General features: G+C 45.9%; 1 protein-coding gene across 4 annotated transcripts in view; it reads right to left on the bottom strand.

Moving 5' to 3' along the window:
• Nucleotides 1–21,756, bottom strand: part of LOC146861186 (neurabin-1-like) — a 611,401-nt gene that overhangs the window by 92,000 nt on the left and 497,645 nt on the right. For all 4 annotated transcript variants that reach the window (XM_085645289.1, XM_085645286.1, XM_085645285.1 and 1 more), the window contains exon 15: nt 7,491–7,683. In XM_085645289.1, coding sequence (XP_085501415.1) covers nt 7,491–7,683 — 193 coding nt within the window. The remainder of the gene's footprint in view (nt 1–7,490; nt 7,684–21,756) is intronic.

The following is a 21,756-nucleotide window of genomic DNA, read 5'->3' as shown; positions in this document are numbered from 1 at the left end:
CCTCCCCTGGAGTAAGGAACCGATGCATCACCTTCCCTGCAACTGTTTTTTTGTTTATGATTTTGACGCATCCAAGGTACTTTGTGTTGAAATTTTCGTATCTATAGTTTGCTATGAACAGAACTGTTTTTACCTTCCAAGTAGTACATTTTGATCACTGCATTGTGGATTTGTCGTTTTGGTCTTATTTGGTTTAGGGAAAGATTACTTATTTTTCAAAACTGGTGTGGTGTCCATTTGTAGTGTTTTCACTGTATTACTGTATGCGTGCACAAACGCTTTACACAGATCCCTGGAGTTAAGCCTGTCTGCTGGTGCCAAGCTACCAAGGGTGTGAGCAGGGGTTATTTTAGCAGGGTATCCCCCTTACCCTGACTAAGAAGAAGGTTGCCTACTTGGATAACGGTGCAAACCATTGCCAATTAGCGACCCCATTTCTAACACTCTGAAACTGTTCACTTGTGGGAAATATGCCTCCCGGTTAGACTGTCCTTTGTTGACTATTCGATGATTGCTCCCTGGTGTTGAAGATTGGCATAGTGAGATATTCTTCTTTGCTGGATTGATGGTGCGTACTTTGGAGATGGGGGTTCACACAATACTCCTAAGATGGCGCTGCATTGTACATTGGATTACTAGATAGTTTAGGAATAGACTTTCTTGCTACCTTTAGGATCTGATAGTTCGGGACTTAAGCACATTGAATGAGTGTTTTATTTTTGAACAGTGTCACTGTGAACACACTGATATTCTAGTGCGGTAAATAGGTCAATCAAAAAAGTCCTAGCACGGTATACACGGAGGGTGTATTATGGTGCTACTCTATAATACCCATGCTTTTCTTAAGGCAATGAAGTCTGACATGTTTTTACATCCCACAGTCTGTGGGTTGCTCAGTTAATTAGGAGTTTCCTTTTGTAAATATAGCTCCTGTGGCTATTACAAGATGGCTGCTGAACTTTGGATTAGTTTAACTTTGACTGCGTGGCGCAATCACGTGACCGGGCTTTTACATTCAAATGTACCATGTTCGTTCCAGAGTGTGGACGCATTACGGGATCAGCTGTGTTTGACCCGATAAGCCAGTGATACAAGCATGTAAGCTTTTGGTTCGGGGCAGACTCCAGTCAATGTGCGTTTGTAGAGTCTTGGAAGGTATTTCTGATGGACTTGTTATGTTTTTAGATGAAAGTTCCTCAATTCCGTAAGCCATGTATGGGCGAGATACTTTTTGTTTCCACCATCCACTGACTTTCAGGTACGTTCTTATGGAGCACCATTTCTAATTGAATTACATTCATATTTAGCTGAAACGTTGTGATGAATAGGGTTCTGTGGAACCCTTCATTCGTATGTGGACCTGATTTGTCAGCAAAGTATTCTTTGGTACAGTGTTTAAATAAAGATATCCTTCTTCAAGCATTGCATGATGTTGCACCTCTTTGGCTGTGAAATGGGCTTCAAAATAATCCCACATTTGTATACCTTTTTAGGTCTCGCCTGGCGTGGGCTGCGCACATTTGCAGTCTCGCTGGCGAGATTTAATGATTTGGGGTATTTTCTGTAAAGGGCATTAAACCCCGCCCCTCTTTTCCATTGGCTGGCGTCACCGTTTATGCTAAATGGTGGCCTGCCATTGGAAAAGAGCTGTTTGTGACGTTTTAGTTTGGCTTTTTGAGCTGTACCATTTGGACGGGCTCGTCTGCCTTCCTTGCGTTGTAAAAGGATTCTTATCTTTATGGGGCCATGTGTTTCAAATACATGGCCCCATAAAGACAAGAGATCCACATGCTCAGGCTGCAGCGCGGTCCTCGTGTGAATGTCGAACTGCTCCTTTGACCCGTGTGTGCTTGCGCTTCTCCTCCGGCCCCGTGTGTGCTTGCGCTTCTCCTCCGGCCCCGTGTGTGCTTGCGCCTCTCCTGCCGGCCCCGTGTGTGCTTGCACCTCTTCTCCCGGTCCGTGTATGCTTGCACCGCTCCCCCGGCTCAGTGTGTGCTCGCGCCGCTCCTCGCTCACCCTCTCGTTCCGCTTCTTAACATCGTTCCTTTCAGATCTACACCCCTTTCCCGCCTTAGCTCAGGATGTGTTTTGGTTTTCTTGACCTGTGAACAAGCGCCCTGCCTCCAGCACACACAGAAGGCGGCGGAAGGAGCAGACATGGTGCTTCCTCGCTGGGCACCAAGGAGCGACCCGTTCAGCTGTGGTGGTGCCAGTGTGAGTCCGTGTTCTAGGGCACAGAATGAGAAGGTCCGATCGGTTCATATTCCCGGAGCTGGCCTTTAACGCTTTACTTTTTAAATGTATATATATTTATAAAGTGCGGCACGCCAAGCTTTGTATTCATGGAAGCCGCACACTTATCTCCCTATTCGGCGTTCGTACAAGATTTTTCCTGGCTCAGCACGGCCCTCGCCGTTTCACAGAAGCCGGGTCTCCTCCCGCTGCTCTTGCGGGTTTGAGCTCCCCTGTTATTGCCTTTCACACCCTCTCCTCAGGCTCCACCTGAATGCTGCTTCCCCCTGCTTGTTTAGTTTGTAACCACAAGAATGCAAACTATTACAAACATGTATTACAAACATGTAACTCCATGGGGGGTCCTTACTCCGAGCCCGAAAGTCACCCATCACCAAACACGAACCGTGTCTCACCAATTCACCTCAAGGTGGGTCCCTTTTGCAGTGTGGAGGCTAACGCACTCAATTTACTTATTTATTGAAGGACGTTTGTAATGCGCTTACATGCCACCAAGCGGCGACTTCTGAGCGCTGTGAGGATTGGAAGCAAAGAGAAGAAAGGACAGAAAAGTGCGGGGGGGGGGTTTAGATGATACTAGTAGATGGAAGGGAAGTTTAAACAGTTCGTTATGCTGAGTGGAAACAAGGAAAGAGTGAAACCCTTTGCACAGATCGCCTTGCAGATGGTGAGTGCAATACCCAGCAAGCGGGACCATTTACAGGTCTCTCCTGGACTGGTGGCGATTTGTTGACTTCGTACGTTCCTCGATACAAGTTGCCGTGTTTCTCCCGCTGTGGTAGCTCTGGGTGAAGTAACGCACTCCGCACTTACAAGTGTTTTAGTGCCTGGAACTTTCGGGTGTGAAATCTTCAGGCCTGATGATCCATCCAAGAGACACGGCGACCACTCAGAGGCGCCGGGGCTGAAGCCTTGAACCCTGTTACCCATTATGTGCTACAGTCTGGCGGGCGACCAGTGAATGCCCCGACCACAGGCACAAGAGGGACCATCATCCCTGCACCCCACTAGACACCCCCACACCATCACCAGCAGACAGTAGACCATGTCAGCATTTTGATTTCCACCAACATGGTGAAAATCTGCTCGGAAAATCAGACAGTAATTCTAGGTACAAGCAGTTATATCTCATTTCAGGAATGCCCCCACCCCCGTACTCCCATGCCCCCATCCTGTAACGCCACATTGAGCCCTGGTACCTCAGTGAAGGTGGAGGATGCTCCGGGCCCACAGTCTGGGTTGGGATTGTGCAGTGCTTGTTGGTTTCCAAAAAATCTTGCAGCTGACCTTTGGGGCTTTGCTAATGAGTGGTGGTTAGAGATTGCTGTGACACTGGAGACCATGGTACGGCCAGCTGATGGATGAAAGGAAGCCGCAGAGCATGTCCGCGGCCGGACCTGGGGAGTAACGCTCGTTAATTAAAGACTCAGCAGGCGAGAGGGGGTGGTGACCAACGTGCCATTCCAGGTGTGTGTGTGTGTGTAGGAGAGGGGGTCATGCGAGTGCGTGTACACGTGTCTGCGTGTGTTTTTATGAACTGTGAATGTGTGCACGTACATATGTGTATGTCTGCATGCTTGCGTGTGCCAATCTGTATATAAACCTGTGTGGATGCACACGTTCATATATATATGCATGTTTCGGTGTGTGTGTGTGTGTAAGCACATGCTTGTGTTTGTATGTTTCCGTGTGCCTCCGCGTGTGTAAGCGTTTGTCTGTTTCCTGGTGTGTCTCTGCATTTGATCCCACCCACTACCCCCCGAACTGTTATCTTTCAGATTTGTTAGCTGATCAGCAGTGCTGGCTACCGCCTCCGACAATCATGAGACAAAAATCACCGAAAAATGCACATTCACACAATCAGAGAAAAAAAAAAAAATAACACGACGTCAAATTATCAAGAAACATCCATATAAAAATCTCACGGGCCAGAGATAAACACACAATCAGAAAAAATATCTTATGAACAGAGAAACAAACGCAAAACAATGAAATAATAAGAGCTGGTTAAGAGAAACGGGCACAAACAGAAAGAATCCAATGTAAAATCAGAGAAACAGTCACAAAGTAATCCAATAGAAAAGCACCGAAAGAGTCACATAAAAGCACGCAGACCAGCTTATAAATACTTTCTAAATCAGGCACAATTCGGATACATCATATTTAACCCAGTCACTTCCGCCAACATGTCCCTGAAAGCGGGTCATCCAAGGCCTAGATTTACAACTGCGGACTGCTAGGCTGCTGCAGCAGACGCAGTAACCCACTGAGCTATTTCACCTCCCATGGGGTTATGGCAGACAAAGCACTGAGTACACTAGTGTAAATGCAACAGGTTTCGCATTTAAACTTTTTTTTTAGCAATTGCCGTATTAAATTACAATGCGTGTTATGTTTTACAAAAGAAAAAAAAGAAAAAACAATGTCATTTACAATGTCAATAGCTCAAAATAATTTCAGTGCGAGACCTATTGCATTGTAAATGCTTGTTAATGTTCTTCGCAAGGGGTTGGGTGTTGTATTGCACTTGGTTCCAGGTGGAGAATCTTTATTACACGGGGTCAATAGTAGATGGTTTCTGAATCCTGTTACTTTGGTGATGAATTGTGGGCAAGTGATGCATACCATGACTTAATACTGGTTTGTTTTATTGAAGTTTCTTCTTTAGATTTTGAGGCAGTACTGATAGGCTTCATTCCTTTGCAACACTGGGTCCTGAGATTGGTCTTGCTGGCCTGATGTGCCTTATGAGACCGAAATGTCAACAATTTGCCCTCTCTAACAACATTTATCACATCGCATGGTGCTCTGAGTCCTTCATTCAAAATTGAAATGTGATGATTTATATCTCAAGGACTGGTGTGTCTTTGACCTATATAGTTAGGAGTATCCTTGTGCTTCCTTAGATCCTCAAATTGTAATTAATATATACACAAGGATCATAAGGTGGCGTCAGTGTGGGTTTATTGATGTACTGCTGTATCAAAAAACTTTATTTGGACAGCAATCATGTATAACGGATACAATGTTCTAAGTAATTTTCAAATATATATATGTCTTTATCATTACGTCACTGGCTTTTATACATGAATATTGTGCTGATGTTATTGGATCATTTGTTTGATCAGCATAAAGATTAAGTTGAGCAGAAATAAAGCCTCTAGGAACTTTCATTTTGTAAACTTTTAGAAAGCAACCATTTACTTACTTCAGCCATTTGGTGCCTGCTGCCTGCCTGTTAAGTCAGGGATGGGCTAAAGCTGTGCTGTGTGTATTCCCTCTAGACAGCCACACACAAAGTAAATGTTGGTGTCTGATGGGCCACCCTGGGTGACGGGAGGGAGGAGCTGGGCACAGCCCAAACTTACACCTGAACAGGTTGTGTCCTGTACACAAAGGGCTACATACCCCCATTGTAGGGAGTCTGGAGCCAGAAAAGGAAGGAGCTTCCTGAACTTTAAAGCTTTCTTTGATGTATCCCGAACTTCAAATGCACAACTGGGTATTTCTATTGGACCCTCGACACCATGATTTTAGTACACTTCTGGAACTGTGAAGATTGACAGGAAGAAGAACTGCCACTCTGCTGGACTGTTGCGTTGATAGACTCTTGCCTTGCTAAGTTGCCCTGCTGTTCTCATGCTTGGGTGAGAACAGCAGGACCTGCATCACTTGAACCCAGAGTGACTCCAAAGGCTTGCCTCATGTTCTAAGCCTCAACAACATCAAGGGACTTCAACTTAACTTGCTACAGTACCTGGACTTTGCTTGCTGCAAGTCTTGCCCTGCCAAGTGGTACCAACCCGATCCTGGGCCCATGGAAGTGGGTATAAAGTGTGGTTACAACCACAATCTATGCATCTTCATCGGAACCAGTGCAGCTCCGCCTATGCATGAGTCGGAATCAGCGCATCCTTGTCTTTGCGTGGAGCGGATCTAGCATATTGCCTTCAGAACCAGCGCATCGCCTTCAGAATCAACAAATCGCCTACTGCGGGAGCAGCAGCCGTGGATCGCATTCAGAACCAGCACCTCACACTCAGAACTGACGTCTTGCCACAGTTGCGTGGATTAAATAGACGCATCTCACCCACTGTGAGGCTCGACACTGACGCATCACTTCGGCTGCACCTCACATCTTCGTCGACAACGCATCCCGGATAAAGGTACTTTGGTTTAGCGGGGCCCAAGTGGGTCTCTGTGCGTGGCCGCTCAATTGCAGTTGGCCTGGTCCAGTGTAGCCAGATATCCCTTTTAAGTGCTATTTTACATTAATTCTTTAAAAATGTATATCTTGATCATTATTTGTTGGATCTTTGGGTCTTCTCATTTTTTAAATATTCTCTATTTTTATGATCTGACTGGAGCCTTTTTGTTGTGTTTTCACTGTGTTACCGTTTGAAGTGTTGCACAAATACTTTACACATTGCCCCTTAAGTTAAGCCTGATTGGTCTGTGCCAAGCTACCAGAGGGTGAGACCAGGATAATTTGGGGCACGTTTTCAGTATGATCAAAGGCCTGAATACACTGGATGAGTAGATAGGGGATAGCAAACAGAAGCTCAACAATTCTAAATGAAAGTAATTTTGATAGACCATTTACAGACTATCAATTCCCTATCTTTCACACCAATATATATTTATTTTATCATCCACTCCGTTCCCTTTGCCTAAATGAAAAATTGTAGGTAAAGGAATGAATTTGCCTTGAATTCCAAGATAAATATTTTTCACTAGCATAATCAAGACACATTCTCAGCCAACCCCTTCCAAACTTCAGTTTTACTTAGTTTGCAGATTAATATAAAACATTTTTTGCACAAGAGTCCTTCATTCTGGCAATCATGAATACCATCCTTCTATTTGTCTGTACTGATTGTGCAGCTGAAGAGCAAGTGCTATCACACCTGACAAATCTGAATGAAAATAATGAACATACTGTGTTGCCTTACTCCCAAGAGATTTAACATATGCTCTCACCTGTGCACCCATTGGAACCCTGAAGCACCCTACTTCACACCACCTCTCCATGGTGCCACACAAAGTTGTATGCCCCATAGAACCTTTTGTCTTTGCAGCTTTTTTTTACTAATGAAATACCTTCAAACATCCTGTCTTGCCTAAAATGTTTTTTTTTTTTGCATTGGATGGTTTGTAGCATGCATTTTTTAAATATGTAAATTGATGTGCACAATTTCTTTTTAAACAAAATACATTTTACAGCTCTGAAAATGTACCTGATTTCTGTTCTTTTCTTGACCGTGTTCAAATGAAATGTCATGTCCACTCTGATTCGGGCTTGTGTTGCTTACTGGATATTCTTTGTGACTATCACCAAACCATGAGAATGGCATGCAAGTAGGTACTGGAGAATCAGAGTCGGACAGAGAGGGGTTGTTTCCAGACTCATCCAACATCTCTCGTGAACCTCTGAAATAAAGAGTAACTCACTGATACAATTCGATTTGGAGAAAGCATCACTACTTACTAAACTGCAGGTCAACCAGCACTGAATTACTATTTGAGCTATTTCAGAGTAGTTCATATACATGTTTTTTGTGGCAGATAGTGAAAAAAATGAAAGATTATATTTACCTTCGGTGACACTTTCTGTGGATGTTCTGAGGATTTCCCATTTTTGAATACATCTGCTGCCAGTTTGGATCTAGAAAACGTTTGATGTAACTCTCAGATGCTGGTAGGGGACTTTGGCTCTATCTGAATGCCAGAAGTGGAGTAGTTGTGACAGAGCCTATAGCACCCACCACCGCACGTCAAAACTGGTTATCTGTTTTTAACATCGAATGAAACAGATGCAGCAGTACAAAAAGCTAAATTGGCTTCTTGTTATAAGGCCTATGAATTTCCTTTAGGAAAGGGAGGAGGGTGGATCCTGTAAGGAATCTGCAGGTAGGTGGTGTATCTAGCAGACAGATTGTTACAAAAGGCAAGTAATATTTTCTTCTGATGGATACTTCTTCCTGCAGATTCCTCACCTTTAAATTTCCTTCTGGCTCAACTCCTAGAAGGTAGTACTGCTCGAAAAGCTATTCAAGCTGGGAAATCCTGTAGGACCAAGCGAGGGAAGTGCCCATCTCTCCTCACCTCAGAATCCAAATAATAGTGCTTGACAAAGGTGCGGAGGGGAAACCCACGTCACTTTACATTTGTCTACCATCGACACACCTCTATCCAAGCCGCTTTGGAAGACTTTGCCCTGGGGAAATAGGCTTGCATCCCCTCAAGCGGTTCTTTATTCACCAGTGTTTAACAAATCTTGATGCACAGCAAAATTGAATAACCGCTCTTTTAAAAAGCCTTGCCTTTTTTGCCAGTGTACCCGATAAACAGCTGGTTGTCAGACCATATCAATTACAACAAAGGGGGACCAAGAGCGCAGAAGGGTCCAGCATATATGCTTCAAATGATTGCTAATAGGTAAAGGAGTATGCAGTTCCTATAGAGGTGGGAGAAAGCAGAGAATATATCTGAAGTTCTAACAAGCCAGGTATGGTGGAACCAGAAGGGTAGTTCCTTTTTGGAATTAGTGTCATGCTACATCATAGGGCTTTGCTCCTCGTCGAGCTAGAGCTGCAATGCTCGACGGGCACCCTCTAGGGGGCTCTTTGTCGGAGATCGTTTTCCAAAGTTATATGTGAAGTGCCTGTGTATGGCCCTAGGGGAGGATGAGTGAAAAGTGAGTGTTGGGATAGTGAGTGCTAGTGACTTAAGAGAGATCAGGCAAATCTCAGGACTAAAGACTATTTATTCAGGGAGTCCCCCTGTCCGGTTAAAAAACTTGTGCCACCAATGGAGGCAATGATCGCTGGTGGTTTAATAGTCGCATTGGTCGACATGTTTCTTGCCTAAGGTTGCCAATGAATCAACTGGGATAATTCTTCAGGACCAAAGAGAAGGGTAATTTAATCTACACAATGCTTGGAACCATAACTGCAGAGGGAGTGATCCAAGCAGTAGGGTGTTCCTGATAATACATCATAAGCACCTGATTAGGCAGGACTTTGGAACCTCATGAGGCTGACCCAATTAGGATTACGTGTATGCCTCCTCAAGGGCACCTAGAGAGGCATGCTGTATGTCAGTGGAATTGTCCTGGTGACAATCTCACGGTGACCTATCCTGTTCTCCAGAGTCCATCCTAATCAGGTTTTATGGTGTATTATCAGGAACACCCTACTGCTTGGATCACGCTCTACACTTATGGTTCCCAGTATTGTGCAGATTATATTACCCTTCTCTTTGGTCCTGAAGACTTGCCCCAGATCATTCAATGACAGCCTGCATACTCATTTACCTGCTCTCAGACCTTATCACCTATGAGAGGCTAATGTTAAAGCTAATCGCACACCTGGGGCCCAGCCCATCCAACCGCACCTCTTTTTTTGTTTGGAGGTGGTGGCAATAGGTGAGCAAGGTGACAGATTGCCCCAAATGAAACCAGGACACCACCTTGGGAAGGAAAGCTGTTTAATACATAAGGCCCGCTTATCTGGGAATAAACAATGTAAAAGGTGCCTGAACCAGCAGAGCCTAAAGCTCGCTAATGCGATGAGCCCAAGTCACTGAAACCAAAAAGAGCCTTAGAACTTACTAGTCCTAACTGACAACCACAAAGGGGCTCAGACAGAGGACCCATCAAGAATGTCAAAAATCCCCATATAGTGCTCCACAAATTGACTAAAGGGTGGTATGATGGAGGGATTGCTCTCCCAGACGTCAGACTATTACTGGGCCTCGCAGCTAGTGGCCGTAAACCATTGGCTATACCGCTCCCCGGTAGACCCTGCGTATATGCTGGATAGATATCAAATGGAAAGGGAAGGGTGTCTTGGAGCTCTATATACCAAGGTCCAGAGAGGAAGATACGTGGGCCCTACCCTGCAGACGGTCGCCATCTGGCAAATAAACGCCTAGGTTGGACCGGAGTGTTGACCAAGGCCACGCCCTTATGGTCTACTCAGAAACTCGGCCTCCTGTGTTTTCAACAGGGCTTTGATAAATGGGACACAATTGGTATATCTAACATTGGGCATCTAGTGAAGAAGGGCAAAAGCCTCACGTTTAATGAACTACAACAGTAATATGAATTGGCCTGAGGGGAATTATTCCGCTACCTACAAATTCGCCATTCACTCATAACAGCACTTCCGGTCCTAAACACCTTGAAGGAATCGTCCCCCCTGGAGGACCGGCTGCTCTCTGACCCCATGCCAAACAAAGCAGTATCACGAACATATCGAAAACTTTGTAACAATCTCTCGGATCCCTTTCAGGCTTTGCGGGACAGGTTGCAGGGAGACGTAGGCCAACTTGAAGATGAGGACTGGCAGACAGCACTGATGTCACCAAGGGAAGCAGCTATCACTCTCCGGTTTCGCTTGATCCAGCTAAAAGTCCTCCATAGAGCACATCTCACGGGAGGGACCCTAGTAAAAATGAGAACCAGACAGAATGCCTCAGTCTACATGGCGGTCATCAAGAGGCAACCTTTTTTCACACTATATGGGATTGTCCCCTCCTGCGTCTCATATGGGAAGGGGTGACAATACAATTGCAAGACGGCATAGGGAAACAAATTGCACTCACACCATCACTGGGGCTTTTTAATATCTGGGATGCTACTGACCTTACAGAAATAGAACAGCAATTAGCCATGCTAGGATACACACTGGTCAAAAGAGCGATAGCAATGACGTGAGAAGCAGCGGAGCGACCGTCGATCGGGCACTGGGCAGCAGAAATGGACAAATGTATGGTTGCCGAAAAAGAAGTGTATAAATCTAGAGGGTGATCCACCCACAGGTATATGTGTATGTCAGAATTTCCCCGACCAAGGTGTAGATCCCCACAATGGTGGAGAGTACACACTAGTTGTTAAAATACCCCTCACACACCAAAAGGGCCCTTGGTGTCATGCTGCATCATAGGGGTCTTCCCGCCCCTCTACGGGACGGGGCGTGCTACAACCTACGTATACGTGGGAGCACTGTTGTTATGTGACAACTATGTGTATTGTAGGGGTGTGAGAGGAAGGGTCTGGAGTGAATGGAAAAAGTGAGATAAAAAATACCTGGCTCGTCGGTCTAGAAGATTTTAATATACCTATGAGCTGGTATTAATAAAAGGTGGGGGGAGGAGGTGTATATGCCTCAATGAGCTGTGCCTCCTATGTCTGTCGACATGTGTCGAAGCTCCCCAGGCTTCTTCTTCAGGACCATAAAGATCCCTCCCTAAACTCCCAGTGACGTGTGATAACGTGAAAAATTAATAGTGACAAAAAATGTACGTGCGAAAGGAAAACTGTTCCTGAAAATGTTAAGTATATGGTGCCTCAATGGGTCTTTCTGGCCAAAATACCTGTAAAAAACACAAAGGGGGAGTAAAGACATATATTCTCTGCTAGATGTACAATCCATCGTGAGCACTCAGTGACCTGAAAAAAAGGTGATAAAGTTGTCTGCTTTTATCATTAATCCGATTACGTGACGTGTCTAGGTGCGACGTAGGGCAGTCGAGAGTACACTGACAAAAAACAAAACACACATAAAACAAAGCACACACTCTAAAAAATAAAACAGTACACCACTAATTATTCATGTCCAATATCTATATGCTGGCCATTATTTGGTGGTAGGGCAAACAAAGGTAAACATACTTGATTCCTGTAATTTACAAAGCGTCATGAGCCTGATCCACGGGTGGTTGGAATGCCTGATAGGCAATCTATAGGAAGACAAAATAAAGTACATCCCACAATGGTTGGTCACAAATGGCAACAAGGTCCTCCTGAATAAAAACGGGAGGTTTTCCTATTTCGGCTGTGCCGTACTTGCGACTCCCGGGATCACTGCCCTCCTGAATACAACCTCCCCGTGTGGCTCCGTAGGACAACTGAGTCCGTGGTGGAGGTCGGTTTATATACCGGAATCGACCGGTATTGTTAAATGGTTCTGGCGCGAAACAAATAAGCGGAGCATACAGGTAAGGCTCCGCTAGCTCCACCATGAGTGAACCGGAACCGGAAGTATCCGGGTCCGCGAGAGTAAACAAACAGATACAACCCATTACGAGAAGGCGCACTCATCTGTACGGCTTTAAGAGAAAGGAAATAAAATCAGTACGGCTGCTAATATTGCCGTCATGAGCCCCAAGATGTCCAACCATTATCTAACGACAAAACACGGAGTGGAAGACCTGCAATGGACAGTAATAGAGCGACTGGAAGGAGAAAACGGCCTTTTTGAGAAGGAACAACGTTGGGTGTTCCGTCTGGGAACACATCCAGGGACTTAACGACGAGATCCCATGGAACCAGTTCAGCCGATGAATAAGAAACTTGAGTTGCAAAATTGATACAACTTCATTCAGCTGGACATCTATGTTGTGTAGAGGGCGGACCACCTGTGTGAATGGTGAAGATATGGGTTCATACGTTCCAATTGATGCCCCCAGTGTTGAAGTATCCACAGACTGTACCTGAGTGTGTGTACCGGTCACCACCCACATAAGCAAGTCTGGCACATCTTGGGAACACCATCAACCCCAAAGAATTGAGAGTCTCATTCAGCCAATGTATGACCTCCTGTGTGACTAATGAGTTTTTTGGGTTCATTTGTCCAAAATTGATTCCTCCAGGGTTGAACTATCCCCAGATCATAGCTTAGGGAATATAGGTACTTAGTACCTGATAAAGACTAACCATGTTAGTATATTTTTGCACTCCCAGGCAACACTATGACTCCCATAAAATCGAGAGCAAGTTATTGTTTCTTTTGCCCTCAATACGAAGAAACGGCCAACCTCGGGTTTATTTGATCCCGTACATGGGGCCAGACATAAAAAATATACAATGATTATTATATGACTCTAGCGCTTTTGAAAAAGCCTTTCTCCTCCCCATATGGGCTGGACCATATAATGAACGAACTCATCTTTATTTTCATTTTTATTTTGATGTAACTTAGGCTTCTGCTTCATCCTCAGGATATTCATCCTCTACGTTTTTTGCCAATCTGAATTCCCCCCTTTTCAGATTACATATCCCGATCGCACAAGATAATAAACCGGAGCGTTCCCGGTCTTGGGGCTCATGACGGCAATATTAGCAGCCGTACTGATTTCATTTCCTTTCTCTTAAAGCCGTACAGATGAGTGCGCCTTCTCGTAATGGGTTGTATCTGTTTGTTTACTCTCGCGGACCCGGATACTTCCGGTTCCAGTTCACTCATGGTGGAGCTAGCGGAGCCTTACCTGTATGCTCCGCTTATTTGTTTCGCGCCAGAACCATTTAACAATACCGGTCGATTCCGGTATATAAACCGACCTCCACCACGGACTCAGTTGTCCTACCGAGCCACACGGGGAGGTTGTATTCAGGAGGGCAGTGATCCCGGGAGTCGTAAGTACGGCACAGCCAAAATAGGAAAACCTCCCGTTTTTATTCAGGAGGACCTTGTTGCCATTTGTGACCAACCATTGTGGGATGTACTTTATTTTGTCTTCCTATAGATAGCCTATCAGGCACTCCAACCATCCGTGCATCAGGCTCATGACGCTTTGTAAATTACAGGAATCAAGTATGTTTACCTTTGTTTGCCCTACCACCAAATAATGGCCAGCATATAGATATTGGACATGAATAATTAGTGGTGTACTGTTTTATTTTTTAGAGTGTGTGCTTTATGTGTGTTTTGTTTTTTGTCAGTGTACTCTCGTCTGCCCTACGTCGCACCTAGACACGTCACGTAATCTGATTAATGATAAAAGCAGACAACTTTATCACCTTTTTTTCAGGTCACTGAGTGCTCACGATGGATTGTACATCTAGCAGAGAATATATGTCTTTACTCCCCCTTTTGCGTTTTTTACAGGTATTTTGGCCAGAAAGACCCATTGAGGCACCATATACTTAACATTTTCAGGAACAGTTTTCCTTTCGCACGTAAATTTTTTGTCACTATTAATTTTTCACGTTATCACACGTCACTGTGAGTTTAGGGAGGGATCTTTATGGTCCTGAAGAAGAAGCCTGGGGAGCTTCGAAACATGTCGACAGACATAGGAAGCACAGCTAATTGAGGCATATACACCTCCTCCCCCCACCTTTTATTAATACCAGCTCATAGGTATATTAAAATCTTCTAGACCGATGAGCCAGGTATTTTTTAATCTCACTTTTTCCATTCACTCCAGACCCTTCCTCTCACACCCCTACAAATACACATAGTTGCAACATAACAGTGCTCCCACGTATACGTTGGTTGTAGCCCGTCCCGTAGAGGGGCGGGAAGACCCCTATGATGAAGCATGACACCAAGGGCCCTTTTGGTGTGTGAGGGGTATTTTAACAACTAGTGTGTACTCTCCACCATTGTGGGGATCTACACCTTGGTCGGGGAAATTCTGACATACACATATACCTGTGGGTGGATCACTATGTTCATTGATTGAATCTTGGGAGGACGTATTCACCTCCACCACTCAGGCTGAGTGGTACCTCTCTACTCCCTCCTTTTGTTTTTCTTAAATCTAGAGGGTGCCCTAAAAAGTGGGATAAAAATTGGGGAGGGTGGAAAACAGAGGCTATGTGTATCCCCAATGGTCGTAATTGACATGTCAGGGCGTACTAATCAGATATTTGGATTGTTAAACCAATTGACTATTATTTTTTTACTATGCCATGGTATTATGCTAAGTATGACAATTGTGCAGATGAATGCTTTGTGATGTTTGAAATTAATAAAAAATAAAATAAAAATAAAAAATGTCAAAACTAAACTCAAAATCCATTATGGCATAACAAATGGAAGTGGTGGAAACATGTTTGTCAAACCATTTACAATTCTTGCTACCACTGATGGCTTGAACAAGGAAGGTTGCTATGGCACACATAAAAAGGCCAACAAAGCTGCAGTAGATCCTTTAATCATACCACCTACACAGCTTTGCTGGGTTGAGAACAATGCTAACTGAAGAATGTTGGCCAAGGACGCTTTCAAAAGATCAGTCAGTCAGTCTGCCTAAATATCATGTAACAAACTTGTTTTATCCTGAATAGACAGTGTTTAGGAGACAACGTACTGACAAGGATCACAGAGGCAGCTTCTGTTGAAAGCAGAAAAGAACTAAGATGACCCTACCCAATCTTCACTCATGAAGGTGCAGTCCTGGGAGACAGCGGCGCAGGCCCTTGCCCTCGGATTGGGAGAAAAGTTTCACTTTAGGCAGGAGACAAAGAAGAGCACACAGGGAAAGCTGCAGGTGGTCTGTGTACCACACCCTTGTCAGCCAGTGTAGGGCAATTAGGATGGTTTGGGCCCAGTCATGGCAACTCTTCCTTAGAACCAGAGAAATCTAGGATATTAGAAGAAATGCATAGTGGAGAGAAAACATACACTTTTCCACTTCAAATGAAATCTGCCCCACTAAGTCTCGTCACCAAGGGAGTCGGAGGCACAGAACACTGGCTTTGGTGGAAGTAGCTAAAAGGTCCAAATGAGACGTGCCCAACAGGGCAAAGACAGGCTGAACCACCTCCAGGTGAAGACGTCACTCGTAATCAGACTAGTACAGCGTACTGAGGTGTTTGCCCTGACAAGGAGTGCATCAACAGGGTTGGCTACCAGACACAGCCCATGTTGCCAAGCCCAATTCCAGATTTTCAGTGTTTCTCAACAGACAGGTGAGTCCCCCGATCCCCCCTGCTTGTTGATGTACCACATTGCAGTCATATTGTCCGTCAAGATGTGGATGGCTGACTGTGAAGTGACGGAAGGAAGGCCTTCAAGACCAGCCAGATTGCCCTGAGTTCAAGCCAGTTGATTAGCAATTTCTTCTCTTCAGGCAACAAGATGCCTCTGTTCTCCATTTCCTACAGATGTGTGCATCATTGCGTTCTTCACCACCATGGTCCCAACGGGAAGGGGACAGAAGGACCTCCCAAAACAGGTACTCCTTTGTTCCCCACCAGCTTCATTCCACTGCAGCATCCCTGGAGATCGCAATGGAATCTGCCAGATATCCCTGATGCTGAAACCACTGCCTGCGGTGACACCACTGGAAGGCCTTCATGTTCCAGCATGCATCTGTGACCAAGAGGATGGAAGACGACAACAGAACGAGCAGGTGCAGAACTGGACTTCATTCAGACCTCCCACCCGAAACTTCAAAATCCGATCCTGAATTTTCCGGAACCTCTATGGAGGAACAAAAGCCCACAGGAAGGTCGTATCCCATCCCACCCGTGTGAACAAAAGGTGCTAGTGAAACTTAGTACACTACTTGGGGTTCTCAAATCGAACAGCAGTGATGGTGATGTCTACATGTGGAAAACCACTATCTGTAACAAACCAGCTTTGAACAGCCAGTCGTCCAGGTACTGGAACACCGGGACTTTTGACCTTCTGAGATGGGCTGCGACCAACACGATCACACAGGTTTAAGACCAGAGATGCCAAAGTTAATCCAAAAGGAAGAACCTTGAATTAGTAGTGAGCACACACAGTCACAAATGCAGGTACTACCTGTGCAATCCAGGATCAGTTTAAAAAAAATCAACATTCTACAAGTCGAGGGACAACTTCCAGTCTGCTGCATCCAATGCCAGTAGAAACGAATCTAGGGATAGCAATCTGAACCTTTTGACAGGTAACCTCCATGAGCATGAGGTCTTGCATCGGATGCAGAATGTAGTCATCCGTGGTAACCAAGTACCAAAACTAGCACCCTTACCCAATTTGCTACTCTGACACAAATTCCACTGCTCCCTCCTGCAGCAGGATTGGTAGATGGTCTTCAGCTTAAAGGGAATACCGAGGAGGAATATTTTGGGGAAGTGGGGTTGGGTAATACCCCTTTTCCACAATCTGCGGGACCTACTTTACTGAAGTTAAGGCTTCTGAAGAGGATACTTCTCCTCCCATCGTCATCACATGCTTTTTCACAGATGAACTACTGCAACTTCCGAGGTGGTGTGGAGAAGGAAGGAAGGCGGAACCTGGTGGAGGCAGGTCTTTCTCCTGCCCCTATATTGCCAAACAAGGAGTTTTGCATGTGCTGTCTGAATCAGATGCCTGAACTGAAGGCCTCTGCCGAAGGCATTGGCTATGAAAGAAAGGAAAGTCTTTCACCGATGACTGCAGCCCTAACAATTTTGCAGTGCTTTTGCCTTCTTTTTAGTGCTCCAGTGCTGCGTCTGCTTTCGGACCAAAGAGGCACTTGCCATCAAAGTGCATGTTCGGGAGTATGTTCTGAACATCTGCTGAGAAACCTGTTGACTGCAGCCAGGCATGCCACCTTAAGCACCACAGAAAAATGCAGTCTGCCGTATACAGATGCACCCTAATTATATAGTGGCAATTAGTGTGGCCCATCACAGACCACCGCTGCATAGCCCCTGAGACCCTGTGGTAAGTTGGAGTCTCCCATTGCTGCCATATCCCAAGGGATGTGGGAGCAACACCCCAATAAATAAGCCAGGTATGCAGCGCCAAACTGACTGGAAAATGTTTTCTTCCCTCCACCCTCAAAGTTTTTTATTCCCTGTCTAGTGGTCCACAACCCAACCCCACCCCACCCCGTTTGTCGCAGCACCATATGGCTGTGGTGTTGTCTGTGACGTCGCGTAAACTAACCCTCTCTTGATGGAGGGCAGAAAGGCTTTCAATGCCACCCGGCACGCCTGGAGCTCCAACAGGTTGATGTGGAGTCCGGATTTCGCCAGTGGCCTCTAATCTTCTAATCTGCACCTCTCCCAGATGGCCGACCCATCCCAGGAGTGGCATCTGTCACTACTGTCAGATCTGGTTAGGGAATGGAGAGGGGTCTGCCGCTGACCCAATCCCGGTTCGTTAACCACCAGTACATGTGCAGTTCCCTCCGAGATCTGAACCATGTCCAAGAGATTTCCCTGATGCTGCGCCCACTGGAACTTCAGGTCTCACTGCAGAGCCATATGCCAGAGGGTAGGTGTCACAAGCAAGATGCCATGAGGCCCAGCAGCCTCAGAGTTAGTCTCACCGAAATCCAGGATAGAGGCTGAAACATCGGTATCAAAGCCTGAATGTCCTGGACTCACCGTTCGGGAGGATAGGCCAGAAACTGCACCGAGTCCAGAACAGCTCTGATGAAATGGAGCACCTGTGAGCGAGTCAAGTGCGACTTCAGCACATTGATAGCGAACCCCAGTAAATAAAAGAGGTCCGCTGTAGTTTGGATGCGACAGCCTGGGCGAGTCCGCCTTAAACAGCTGGTCATCGAGATAGGACCAAGACTGGCACCCCCGATTTCCGCAGATGAGCTACAACTACCACCACCACCCTTGGTGAACACCAGAGTGACGCCACCTCCTGACAAAGAGTTATGTAAGACGTTTTCCGGATCCAGACTGGCCCCTGGAATGTTCAAAATTATGGAATCTGCAGGTCGAAGTATTCATCAGAAACAACAGTGTCAGAATCCTGTTTTGAGGGCTGTGTGGCCAGGCAGAACTACTGGGCCATACAGTGGGGGTAGAGGCCGTTACACTTAACGCTCAGTGGTAGCACGGGTCGAGCAGTCCAAGGATTCTAGTAAGGGATGTTGGGGCAAGGTGAATACAAGCTCAAGACAAAAAAAATACATTCACCGAACCCTAAAATTGAATATCCAGCCAGAAGCGCACTTTTATGACAAAACCAGCATTTATATATGAACACAAAGTGAAATATGACCCACAAAAACAAACACAGCCCTCCTAAGGCCGACACTCTAGCATTGTCCGGGCAGTGTCTGGAGTCCCATGGCTCTGTCCATGTGACTCTGCCAACTGCGAGTCCTGCGTGCCAATACAGTCCTGGGCTTTGAAAATGGGTTCTGCGGTGGTTTTCTTAAAAGGGAAAACAAAATCGCTGCAGTGATGACTTTATGCCAATTGGAACTGGTGCAGTATCCTTCGATGCGGAGTCGCTAGACGAAGTGACTAGCATGTTGACTATGCAGATGTCTGAAATAAGGTCCTTAAGACTATGTCCTACAATAACCATTTGCCTGGCTAGAATATCCGCATGATGGTGTTTAGTAAACATGTATGAGATTGACCACATAGCCACTTTAAATATTTCAGCTAGGGGGATATTCCCCAGAAAGGCCATAGTTCTGGCCTTCTTCCGGGTTGAGTGCACCCTGGGTGTGACATAGAGGGTCCTCTTGGCTTTAAGATAGCAAGTTTAGATACACTTGACTATCTGCCTAGTAATGCCTGCCTTGGGTATAAGCTGGCACATGTGGGGTTCAGCAAAGACTACAAAAAGCATGTCTGCATTGAAAAAAGACGTGCTTCCATCTATGTAATACATGAACGTGGTTTTGACATCTTGGGTGCGGAGTGCTCTCTTTGCTACAGGGACTGGTTGGCAGAAAAAGACCGGAGCTTATTAGGGAGGTACTTAGGATTTGTTCAGAGCTCTGCTCTGTCTTTCTGGACCTGAGTAATAGGCCTCTGCAATGTGAGGGTTGCATATCACTAATGCGGTGTAGGGAAGTTATTGCAAATAATAAGGCCCCTTTCCAACAGAGATACTGGAGAGGAAGGAAGTACAAGGGCTGAAATGGGGGATGCATGAGTTGGTTGAGTACGATCTTTAGTTTCCATAAAGGTGGCAGTGGAACTCTAGAAGAAATGACCCTATTAAGACCTTCCATGACTGCTTTTACCACATGTATGCGGAAGAGGGAGGAGTGTTTTCAATTTTGCATGTGGGGTGTTATGGTTGCTAGATGGAGCCGTGTGGAGGTGTATGGTAGGCCGAAGCAGGTAGCAAATGATATCCTGGATTACAGGTTTTGGATGGGCTAGCTTTTGATACAATAGTGGCGGAACCAAAGATCCATGGCAAGTTCATCCATAGTGCATTGACCATGAACTGGGGGTGTGGGTACTTGGAAGCAAAGTTTTGGCATTTTGCATTCTCAGATGTGGCGAAGAGATCCAAGTCTGCTGTGCCTCAGCCCCAGAAACAGTGGTGAAGAACCTGTGGATGTAGTTCCCATTCGTGGACAAGTGAACTCGTTCTGATGAGCAGGTCCGCCAAGTTGCTGTCCACCCCCAGAAGTTATTCCTTGAACAGGTGCATGCCAATGCTAAATGGTCTGTGCCAGCAACGAAAGGGAGAACAAGTGACCCCTGCTTTAGTTGGTAGTACAAGGTTGTTTTGTTGTTTGTCCTGACTAGGATGACTTTGCCCTAGATGAATGGAAAGAAGGCTTTGAGAGTGAAGCAGATGACCAGAAGCTCAAGGTGATTGAAGTGGTTGCTCTGCTGCAGGGGAGTCCACACACCCTGTACTGTGATGTGATTGAGAAGAGCCCCCTCCACCCCTTCTGCTTTGGGAAGCATCTGTGGTAATGGTAACTTGTGGAATGGGGTGCGGAAAAGGCCTGCTTCGCACCAGGTTGTTGCTGTTTCACCACTGCTGAGTGATGCACAATGGTCTTTAGCAACACTAGATCCTCTGCTTCTGAGCACTGTGCAGCAAGGCACTGTTGCAACTACGTGTAACCAGGTATGGGCCACAACTGCGTTGCACATAGCAATCATTCTCAGCAAGCGCATCACTGTTCTGTGAGATGACGATGTGGCTGAATAAGAGGTACAAGCTGTTGTAAGGCTGGGACTCTTAAGGGGTTTGGGGTAGGCTTTGCCTGTAACAGGGTTTAACACTGCATGAACAAGGGCTGAATTTGGAGATGCTGTAGATGGGATTTGGCCACGTTTATGGTTAATCCTAATGTTGTGGAGAAGGAAGATGGGTACATGGGTGGTCTACGCACTCTTGCCCGGTTGCTCTGTCAATCATGCAGTTATCGAGGTAGGGTAGACATGGACGCCCCTCCTCCGTGAGTGGTGACCACTGCCACTTGGTGAAGAATCCCGGGGCAGTGATGACACCGAAGGGAAGTATATTAAACCGGTAATGACAGCCACTAATCACAAATAACTGGTAGCACTGGTGGACAGGATGAATCCGGATGTCAAAGACTGAGTAGCTTAGGTCAAACACAGCTATGTAATTTCCGTGTTGGAGCACGGGGATCACATTCTGCAGCGTCACAATGAGAAAATGTTTGGAGAAGAAGAATCTTTTGCTGGGCTTTAGGGAGCAATCCTTTTTTGTAATGAGGAAGTGAAGGCAGTAAACTCACTTGCCATGGCGATTACTGGGCACCGGCTTCCTGGTGCTTGTAACTCTTCTCTAGAAAACCGAGAGGCTCTATACTGAGTGTTTGTCTGCGCGGTAGGATGTTGGATGATAGTGGGACAAGTTCAGACGGTAGACGAGAAGTAGCCCTCCTAAGGTCCACTTCAACTTGTCTGTTGTGATTCACTGCCAGCGAAGGAGGAAATCTTGAAGCCTGCCCCCGACAGGTGTTGTGTGGTCAAGGAGATAGGCTGGGAGCACGGGGCTGGGAGGTGGCAAGAAGAGTGAGTGTTTGTAGGTGGAGGCT

Source organism: Triturus cristatus, chromosome 3_1 (genome assembly GCF_964204655.1).
Source record: "Triturus cristatus chromosome 3_1, aTriCri1.1, whole genome shotgun sequence".
NCBI lineage: Eukaryota > Metazoa > Chordata > Amphibia > Caudata > Salamandridae > Triturus > Triturus cristatus.
This window is presented reverse-complemented; position numbering and strand designations above follow the sequence as displayed.